The sequence below is a fragment of the Gopherus flavomarginatus genome, chromosome 2 (assembly GCF_025201925.1).
Source record: "Gopherus flavomarginatus isolate rGopFla2 chromosome 2, rGopFla2.mat.asm, whole genome shotgun sequence".
Taxonomy (NCBI): domain Eukaryota; kingdom Metazoa; phylum Chordata; order Testudines; family Testudinidae; genus Gopherus; species Gopherus flavomarginatus.
In genome coordinates this window covers 63,865,879-63,876,687 of record NC_066618.1, presented here as the reverse complement: position 1 = coordinate 63,876,687, position 10,809 = coordinate 63,865,879, and the positions used below count along the sequence as shown (strand labels likewise).

At 35.8% G+C, this 10,809-nt stretch overlaps 1 protein-coding gene across 6 annotated transcripts in view; it reads right to left on the bottom strand.

Annotated features, from left to right (window-relative positions):
* Positions 1–406: 406 nt before the first annotated feature.
* PALS2 (protein associated with LIN7 2, MAGUK p55 family member) overlaps positions 407–10,809 on the bottom strand; it is a 145,981-nt gene continuing 135,578 nt past the window's right edge. For all 6 annotated transcript variants that reach the window (XM_050938639.1, XM_050938638.1, XM_050938643.1 and 3 more), the window contains one exon: positions 407–10,032. In XM_050938639.1, the coding sequence (XP_050794596.1) occupies positions 9,856–10,032 (177 nt within the window). In that variant the 3' untranslated portion in view covers positions 407–9,855. The remainder of the gene's footprint in view (positions 10,033–10,809) is intronic.

Sequence of the window (10,809 nt, the reverse complement as noted above, 5' to 3'; positions counted from 1 at the left end):
TTCCACACAATTTTTGCACCTCAATACACATACAGAAATTCTGATCTGAAAACACTGCACAAGGGAGAAAAATAGTCATACTATGTTGCCCATAAGGCTGAGTTTCCTTGTCGGTGTCAATTTTTTTCTTTTTGATCTTTTAAAAGAAAGCATCAATTTTTTTTCCATCCTGCCATGGAGTAATTTGTGGTTCATGACATTCTAATTTCACATTTTTTTATTTAATACTGAACATTTTAAAAGCCCTTCATAAAATACATATAAGTTAACAGGTTCTATTATGGTTTACCACACTGAACCTTAAACAGACTCTGGCTTGTCAGAATATTTAGAAATTTGAGTTGAATCAATAATATAACTTTTAAAGAACAGAGTTATTATGAACTAATCAGTTATGCACCCAAAATATTTGCATTAAAGTTTATTTGGTGTTTACTTAAATTAGTCCATCTATGAAACAGGGTGGATTAATTTATATCAAAGCAATTGAAATCAGCAATCAGGAAACCTTTATTTAAATAATCTATTTTAATTGTATTTTGCATGTGTACGTTTTAGTTATTTTCCCTAAAGATTGATTCTTATTGATTGGTAACCATTAAAACATGTTGATTTGCAACTAAATATAGCCTTTACACTAAACTGGCGTGTGTTTTGCTAACCAGGAGGATACATAATATATATGCATATTTAAGCAATTATATAGCTTAACATACATTTGTTCAGATTCTTAATTTTTACATTTTTTATGTTAGAAAATGGTGAATGATGCATTTCTTATTTACTAGATTATTTTACTTGCGATTTGTTTCAAGATGTATTTAATTAAAGATGCACAAAACCAAAATTTTTTAAACATTAAATAAAACTACATCAAATGTGCTACACGCTTAAGAAAAAGGTTTTATCAAAGTATGTTTTGCATTTAAAATTGGAATTGAACTGATAGTTTCTGGTCACTTTGTTTGTCAAGATTTTAGAACTAGTAGATCTCATCGTGACACCTAGTCTTTATTCCTAGGTTGGAAGAAGAAAACAACCTTTCCTGGTTTTCAACTCTCAATTGGTTTCTAATTATGAATGAACTAGTAACTGAACTGAACTAGTTGAATAAACAAATAAAATATTGTTTCTGCACCTGCAGAAGAGGCTACTCCTGTCAAAACTGCTGTGTTAGCCCTTAAACAGACTTTGGTTCCAGGTGCTTTGCCAGTGATTACCACCAGTTCAGTGGTTTGATTTTCTTTAAAAGTTGGCAGCAAACATGAACCGCTTATTTTTTTTATTTAATTTAAATTATTTTAATAGATAATAAGTTTGATGACCTATGCTAAGGTCTATTTCAAATTTAAACAGATATTTTAAAAATAAACCTGCATTTAATTTAACTTAAAAAATCCATTTTTTTTCTTTTTGATCTTTTAAAAGAAAGCATCAATTTTTTTTCCATCCTGCCATGGAGTAATTTGTGGTTCATGACATTCTGATTGCATTCTAGCAAAACGTTATCATTCACAGGATGAACCCAATATTTCCTCGATAACTCTATACATATACACAATTTTATGGTACATCATGAACTGCTTAATATAGATAGAAGTTACAGATACAGAATAATTTTTAGAGTGAGCAAATGTATATTTTAAAAAATATACATTTATTAATAATCACCACCATCCAGGTAGAGATATATGTGCCGGTTTTCAATATATCTCATAGTAAGGAATACTTCCTTTTGATTAAGTCTTGGTACATCAGTAATATGATTGTGCACATTAACATTTTTTGTTTTACCATCCACGCATGCACACATTCACCTCCCAGATATTTTACTATTATGAAGATAAAAGTAAACTAATATATTCATGTACCTTACAAATTTAGCAACATCTCTAACTCACTCACACATACCCATTGTGGTGTTATGGGTAGTCAGCATAAAGTTTAGCTACTTTACTTTTCCAGTGTCCAGGAAAAAGTGAGCAAGTGCTTAATACTCAGAAGATGAAAAACACAAAAGTGATTTCTGGACAATAGGAAATGTTATAATTTGAAACTCCCAAAATACTATTAACAATATAGTACATGCTATGAGAAATATTTTCATTTTTTCAAGCTTAATGCATTCACAGCATCTCATCATTACTTGTATATTATGCAGGTCAGCCTAACTTGTGTATCTTCTAGCCCAGTGGTTCTCAACCAGGGGTACGAAGAGGTCTTCCTGGGGGTATGTCAACTCATCTACATATTTGCTAGTTTTACAACAGGCTACATAGAAAGCACTAGCAAAGTCAGTACAAATTAAAATTTCGTACGACTAGTTTATACTGCTCTATATACTATATTATACTATGCAGTAACGTGCACATACACACTGTATTAAACATGCGTTTTATGTCATTTACTGATGCATGCAAGCACATTAATGAGGTTGAAGTTTTCATGGTATGTATGCAGTTCCAATGTAAAAACGGACAGATTTTTAAAACAAGATGCTGGAAGCGGTGGTAGTGGTGACAATGAAATTTGTAAGAAATTGAAGATGACTGCAAAAACTCCATCAGTTCTGCGAGGAATATGTTGCTTTTGGATTCACATCTACAAACAGCGATCCACCTCAAACTTAGTGTTTCCTTTTTGGAGAAGTCTATTAAACAGCAGTATGAACCTGGCATATTTACAACAACATTTGAAGACAAAACATCCTGTGCATGCGTGTAAACTGGTAGAACTTTTTCAAAGAAAGGTTTCTGAGTTCCAGATTTGTCAGCTTAAAATGAAAAAAGCTTAAACTATTTCTGCAAAAGCACACGAAGCCTCACATGCTGTCTCCTTTCTTATAGCAAATCAAAGAAGTTGTACACTATTGCAAAAGATCTGATTCTGCCTGCTGCTGTGGCGCTTGTTAAAAAAGCAGTTGATACACTCAAGAAAGAACCCTTATCAAATGTTACTGTGTGTCGCAGAATTGAAGAAATGGCTGAGGAAATTTTTTCTCAACTTGTAGAGAAACTTAAAATGGCAAAAATATTTGCCCTTCAGCTTGATGAATCACGGATATTAGTGGAGAAGCTCAGCTGATTACTTATGTTCGATACACGGAAACTACTATCAACAAGCACATACTGTTTTGCAAAAGTTTAAAGGCAAACTCAGTCGGAGAAGACATTTTTAAACTGACTTTTTCTTCTGAACACAATTTGAGTTGGAATTCATGCAAAGTCATCTGCACTGAGAGGGCCACTGCAATGACCAAGATAGTGAACGGACTTGTAGCTAGGATCAGGAAAGAAAATCTTTCCATGCAGTGGGTGCACTGTATCATACACAGAGAGGTACTTGCTTCAAATAAGATGAGTTCTTAACTGCATGAAGTTTCAAATGTGTCAAAATTGTCACTTTATCAAGTCTAGGCCCCTCAATGCTCACCTGTTTTGCATTGTTTGCGTAGAGATGGAGTCAGATCAGCAGCTACTGTTGCTTCACACAGAGGTTCACTGGCTTTCATGATGGAAAGTACTTGACAGACTGTCTGCATTACACAAGTTCACGCGTTTCCTTCTGATCATTCATTCCCTCATTTCCTCAGCCATTTCTTCAATTCTACGACACACAGTGTTATTTGAGAAGGGTACTTTCCTGACAGTATCAACTGCTTTTTTTATCAAGCATGTTTTCTGCAAGCGCCACAGTGCCAGGCAGAATCAGATCTTCTGCAATAGTGGACAGCTTCTTTGATTTTGCTATAAGAAGGGAGATAGCATATGAAGCATTGTGTGCTTTTGTAGAAATAGTTGAAGCTTTAAGAATACTATGTGGTTACCCCAACTTGCCTACCTCCCAGAAACACTTAGCAATCTGAATTATCTAAATTTGTCCATGCTAGGCTGTGAAACCAACATTCTGAATCTCTATGACAAAGTGAATGCTTTTATCAAGAAAACTGAATTCTGGAAGTCCAAATGTGGAGATAAAGACTTTACATGTTTTCCACTGCTTCATGCATGTCACTGATTTCTGCACAGGAGAAACTGAGCAGAGCAAAATTAAAGATATAATAGTAGATCATTTTGCTCAATTGCCCTCTGAGTTCATATTGTAGTGAGAGATTCTGCTTTGAATGTTCTGAAATACCTTGACTATCTCAATAGAGGCTTACAGGAAAAGATCAAAAGGAGTTTAAACTTTGCAAAAATTCACTTTTCCCAATTGATATAATTATGGTGGTGGCAGTACACCTCTACCCTGATATAACACGAATTCGGATATAACGCTGTAAAGCGGAACGGGGGGTGGGGGCGGGCGGCTGGGTGCTCCGGTAGATCAAAGCAAGCTCAATATAACACACTTGTACCTATAACGCAGTAAGATTTTTTGGCTCCCAAGGACAGTGTTATATGGTGTAACAGGACACTTTGGTTTGCATAAAATAGTAGTTCGTTTTAAGGTTAAGGCTCTAATTAAGTAGAAATTAATGATAGTTTAAATTTAGAAAATCCAACAAGGCTAATCAAAATGGGAGAGACAGGAATGACTTAGTTCAAAATTAGGTTGTGGAAAGTTTAGCAAACAAGATGGCATCAGAGGGAGGAGCTTAGAAAAGTCTAGAATCCAAGATGGCATCAGAGGAGTAGCTTTCCTACCTAAAAAATAGGTATCATGTCATATGGAGGAGCTGAAAAACTAGCAGCTGATTGGCTGAGAGGAGCTGACCTTGAGAGAGCAAACACTATATAAGGCTGACAGCCAGCAGCTGAGTTTGTAGTGGGTTCAGCCAGCAGGCTGAAACTATAGGAGGCTTCCAGGTAATAGGCTGAAAATAGTGGGTTTATAGTGGGTTCAGCCAGCAGGCTGAAACTGAAATACGGAAGCTGCTTGAAAAGAAGAACGGAACATCCTGCAAAACAGCTACCTGAAAAGCAGCTACAATAGCAGAATTCCAAGGTTGCCATAGCAACAAGCAACTGCCTGCCAGCAGCAACGAACAAGCAGCAGCCACCACTGCATCCGTGGCCCGACTGAGCAGGGAAACTGCACGCTGTGAAAACTGTGCTCTCTAAATTCAGACAAATCAGAGGGACCAATGGACGAATCACAGGGAAATTTTTAATAAGAAGTGATAAGTCTGATCTTTTTTATCTAATATTTAAGAGTGTATGGGTTTGTCTGTAAATAAAGCTGGATGCCTGTGTCTTGAGTGAGATCTTCCCTTCCCCTCTTGTAATCACTTGGCCAGTGCTTACAGGATGTTAAATGTTAAGTAAAGATTTTATGTTAAATGTTGTGACAATGATTTCTTATATATGTATATAGAGACTGCATATCTTATATTAAGTACAGGATTAGACTGTAACACTAAGACTAAAAACCTTTGTGTATGTGGGATCTTTATATACGTTACACTGAAGGTGCTGTATTCTTTGTAAAAAGAACAGGAGTACTTGTGGCACCTTAGAGACTAACAAATTTATTTCAGCATGAGCTTTCGTGAGCTACAGCTCACTTCTTTGGATGCACAGAATGGAACACACAGACAGGAGATATTTATACATACAGAGAACATGAAAAGGTATGTATGTATAAATATCTCCTGTCTGTGTGTTCCATTCTGTGCATCCAAAGAAGTGAGCTGTAGCTCACGAAAGCTCATGCTGAAATAAATTTGTTATTCTCTAAGGTGCCACAAGTACTCCTGTTCTTTTTGCAGATACAGACTAACACAGCTGCTACTCTGAAACCTGTATTCTTTGTGTGTGTAAATACTGTAAGCAGTCTGTCTTATTTAATTGCACTGCTTTAATTACGATGTTTTAAATGTAATTTTATTGCATTTTTACTATATTCTATGTTATTCTTTCTTGCTTCATTAAATACATGGTAACTACTTATCTTTTAAATAAACAATTATTTCATTTTCGAAGAATTACTGCTTATGTGTCGATCCTTGAGAGGAAGGCTGTATCCGTGTCTTTTTAGGGAGTAGCAAGACTAGCTTGCCCTGGGGAGTCCTCTGTGGGGCAGAGACAAGTCCCCTGGTAACACCCTGGCAATTCCTTTAGGGCAGACCACAAACCTGGTTACCCTTTCAAGAAATTAGAAGTGCCATTGTAGGTGACATAATTGGTGTCTAAAATTTTAGGGTAACAATATTGCCCCAACATTCAACACAACTTAGCTTAACTCGACTGGGTAAGAAACCCATTCAAACATCAATTTTGTCAGATGTTAACAGCAGTAACCTCTCTGCCAGTCGGCAAAAAAATCTTCTTGAGCCATTCTAAGACCAAGGTCAGCAAATGAAGTTTAAAGACTCTGTACTAAACACCAGAACTGGGTTAGAGTGGAAAGAGTACAGTGACCTTGGGAACCATGGTTTGGATGTTCGGTTACCTTTTGGGTAAACATTTTTGTGAAGTCTCATTTTCTGTTATGACTCCCATCAAGACAAAGAGTAGGAATAGACTCAATGTGGAGAAAAACTTAATTGTTGCTGTTGCTTCACTGCCTCCCAGAATGACAAGGATCAAGTATCACACGGAAATGTAAGTACAATCAATATTTATATTCCAATCCATTTATTTTATAATTATATGGTAAAAATGAGAAAGTAAGAATTTTTCAGTAATAGTGTGCTGTGACACTTTTGTTTTATGTCTGATTTTGTAGGCAAGTAGTTTAAGTGAGGTGAAATTTGAGGCACGCAAGACAAATCAGACTCCTGAAAGAGGTATAACAGTCTGGAAAGGTTGAGAACCACTGTTCTAGCCTACCACCCTTTCTACCAATATGTATTATGAGATGAAGCTATCACCGTAGTTATGGTGGAAATTGCATCTTCATTCTCTAACCCTCTGGTGAATGGCAACCTCTCTAAGAGGTTAGTTTGAATTCAAAATTCTTATTGCTGTCAGACTAGAAGACTTTTTTTTAAAAAGAGTAAAAGAAAAAAATTCAGCAATTTGAGTGACCATATGCGCTGAAAACCTATTTTTTATAGTTTAAAGAAAAGTTTCAATGTTTTCTGAACAGTTGTTTTAAATCCAAAGCAGGTGTGTTTATATAGCTAACCTGGTCCTCAATGAGGAAAGCATACTTCACTAAATTTGAAAGATTTGGTAAAAAAGTCTGGTAAAGAATTTTTTTTGCTTACCACCTTAAGTGTAGAGATCCAGATAATCCCCATAAAGGTTTTGATACACTAGGTTCTTATATACATCCTGTCAGACAATCCTTCCTGTGAAGGAGTCCCAGAATCACACTCCCCAGCTGCTTCTACATTAAATACCTAAAAGGATACAGCAGGCCTGATGGCACTTATGATAGGCTCCAGTGTGATCAATTTCACATTTTGCATGCTACTGAACACAGGAGGGCTTAGGCCCCAGCACAAACCACCACCACACTGTCCCTTTTGACAGTCCTATTTCTATGATGGTACTGGAAGTAGTACAGTAGTTTTCTGACTAGACCTTGGTGCCTACATTTCCATTTGGCGAAATACGCTCTTACAAAGCTGCAGAGTAAGTGAAATTTGCAATATACGGCACTACAGTGTGGAAAGTAAAATCTTCTAATGTCACTCACTAGGGAGGAGCTAGCTCAACCCACTTTTGGCATCACAGTTCAGGAGTTAGTCATTTATAACTCATAATGAAAGGCGTAGTGTCTGTCTAGATAACGTTTCCCACATACAGTACACGTTTATCTCCGATTACATAGTGTACAACAAGGACACTGATAGATCAATCATAGCTATAAAGTCCTATAGTACCAAGATTGAATCTTTAAAATATTCAAGCATAGGTTCTGCTATTTGTTGGCAACAATAGATCTATTCCTCAAAGTACCTTTAGAGCAGTAGCATCATAGAACCTAGTCTCCTGAGAATACCAAACAGAAAAAAGTGTCATGCTGGCACCACATATTATGAAATCTACCAAACTTTTAAAAAGAAAAAAGAAACAAACCCATATATATGATGCAGAATTTAACAGAATAAAAACAAAGTAGTGATACAAGTTTTCCTTAAAAGTTTCAGACTCACTTTAAAAAACTGAAATCTCAATACCAAGAGCCACAGAGACGACTGAGGCTATGCAAGATTTTGTATAACATTTACAAAATATACTGGAATCTTTGAAAAATATTTTAGGGTTTTTTTTGATTGTCTATATCTTTTGAGACTCACGGTTTCTTTGTATAAAGTAACTACATAAAACTACCTGAACCCTGTTTTCTTGTGCACGTAATCAAAAAACTTTAGAAGCCCAAGGGCACACTATTGTTTTTACAGTGTATCTACTCTTTTGGGTTTTTCATCAGAAAGAGAATTCAGCAGAAGTCCTCTTTTTGTTGGCATTCTGTGTAATATGCTTTGGCATGGAAAAAACTTCAGAAGACAGGTGCCTGTCACCAGAGAGAAAATAAATTAAGTGGACAGATGACTGTAATTTAGGGTCATAAAGCTGGTAACTGATGAAGAAATGTGACTATATACAAGAGCTAGTGTAATATAAAATATGGTCACAAAAGTTTGTCTTAGTGACAATTTGTGTTTTCATTTTATACTTGTTAAGGAGAATTTATATTAGTAAAAGCCTTGGAAATATGAATCAATATGAATTTGGAGATAACAGGAATTATGCCAGTGAGTCTACTGAATGGAGAATTATTTCATCACGAAACAAAAAAATCCTGTTAAAAAACAAAATATAAATAACATTGATTTTTAGCATCTGACAACAACTTTCTAATTTCACAAGCTATCCAAAGAAGAATGCAGTTTAAACACAATATAACAAATAGCACAAAAATCTCATCACATCACATTTCATAAACACAACAGCTGATCACTCACAATATTCCAAAATGTAAAATAAGAGCCAGCTAAATATCACAGGAACTCAATTCACAGATCAATATACAAATACCGAACAATGTCTCAATAAAAAAGCAGGTTTTTTTAGCCATGTGTTTTCACAAGTGTGAATAAATAGTCCTACGCACCAAGCCTCATTGTAAGGCTCTGCAGTATAAGGCTCTCTTCTCAGCTACTTCACTATGATCCTAACTACAACGACTTACATTACATACAACCTTTCTGACATCAGTACCTCAACTGTAATGGGCTAGAAGGTTGGCTCCCAAGAACAGCCTAATAAGTAGCGTGCAAGATATTGTTTTACATCATTGTTTTTTAACGGTACACAGAGGGGAAGTCTACAGTACATCTGTCTAAATCAAAATAGACAACAAGAAACCATGAAACTGCAAAAGTGTATAAACATTGAGCAGAAAAATGTCAGAGCAATGTAGCAAAGCAGTGCTGGTTGCTGCTTTAATATTTAATATTCTGCTCCCATAAAAAAATAATTTAAAGGTGCCTATTAGGAAAAGAATTAGTGTTTTTTCCTAATAACAACTGACCTTTGACCAGATGAACACTAACTTGAACAAGAGTTTTACAAAAATTGTTTCAAGTATCCTTCCTTATCACAGTGAAAATGTAAGACCAAAATGTAAATGCTAAAGTGAATGTCTTGAAAGTTTAGATGAAAAAGGCAAAGGTACTAAATTAAAACATATAAAAATGCTTCAACGCATTTCCTTCATGTGACATGAATAGAAAGGTTATCTGTAAAAAGTTAGAAAAATTAAAATAAATTACATATTTAAGTACACTTTTCCTTCAATGTGTTATATAAAAACTCAGAATAGTGTACTATCATCTGAATATACATAGAGTAAAAATGCAAGGGTGCTGCAGGTATCTTCCATTTCCACAGAATGTCTTCCAAGAATGTTTGTTGCAGCTAATTTCATTTGTTAGCTAAGTCCATCTTCAATAATCTGTCAGTATACCCAACTAATTGGGACCCATTGTTGCTCCAACCTCAATTTCTCTATAGCAGTCTGTAGCTTCTCAAAGGCTTTGTCTAGATTGTCATTTACAATGATGAGATCAAAATAGTGGTTGTATGCTCTCTGAATCCGTGCACTTTCATCAACTGTTTTTTTCAAATCAGTGTCCTGTTGAAAAGATTTGGAGACTAATTAAAAATTGTGACATTAGCAGTTCATTACAAGTTCAAACAAAGATAAATGAATGAAACAATTAGTAACATCAGTTTGTCAGGTAGTGCAACCGACTTTCAGTTTAGTTGCAATATTGAACAAAAGCTTTCATTTACTACAAATACTCAGAAGTAAAGTTTAAAATATTTGATAGAGATGGAAGAAGGTATGCTTAATGTAATTTGGGTAACAGTATGAGCACAAAGAACGAGGAGTACTTGTGGCACCTTAGAGACTAAGGTGTACTCCAAGTACTCCTCGTTCTTTTTGCTGATACAGACTAACACGGCTACCACCCTGAAATCTGTCACCAAGTAAGAGCAAAACTTTCAAAATCTGCTAAATTTGAAAGGTGACTACCAGCCCCAATTCAGGAAAGCACATAAACATGCGCTCAAACGTACATACATAAATGGTCTGATCAGCTGGTGACTATCTGCCCAAAGAGGCCTTTTACTGCAGCTACTTATTTTGTATGTGGAACTGTTGGATGCAATGAGTGTGGAGGTAATTTTTTCAGGAATTATTCACTCCTCCAGCAGCACACTTTCTCACTCCTTGCATACACCCCTATTAAGTGATGGGAGGTCCTTTTAAAACCAGAAGTCCTGATTAGCCTGCCTGCCATAATTGATTCTAGAAAGTTCTTAATTGGCTCCAGGTGTCCTGATTAGCTCGCCTGTCTTAACTGGTTCTAGCAGGTTCCTGATTGCTCTAGGGCAGCCCCTGCTA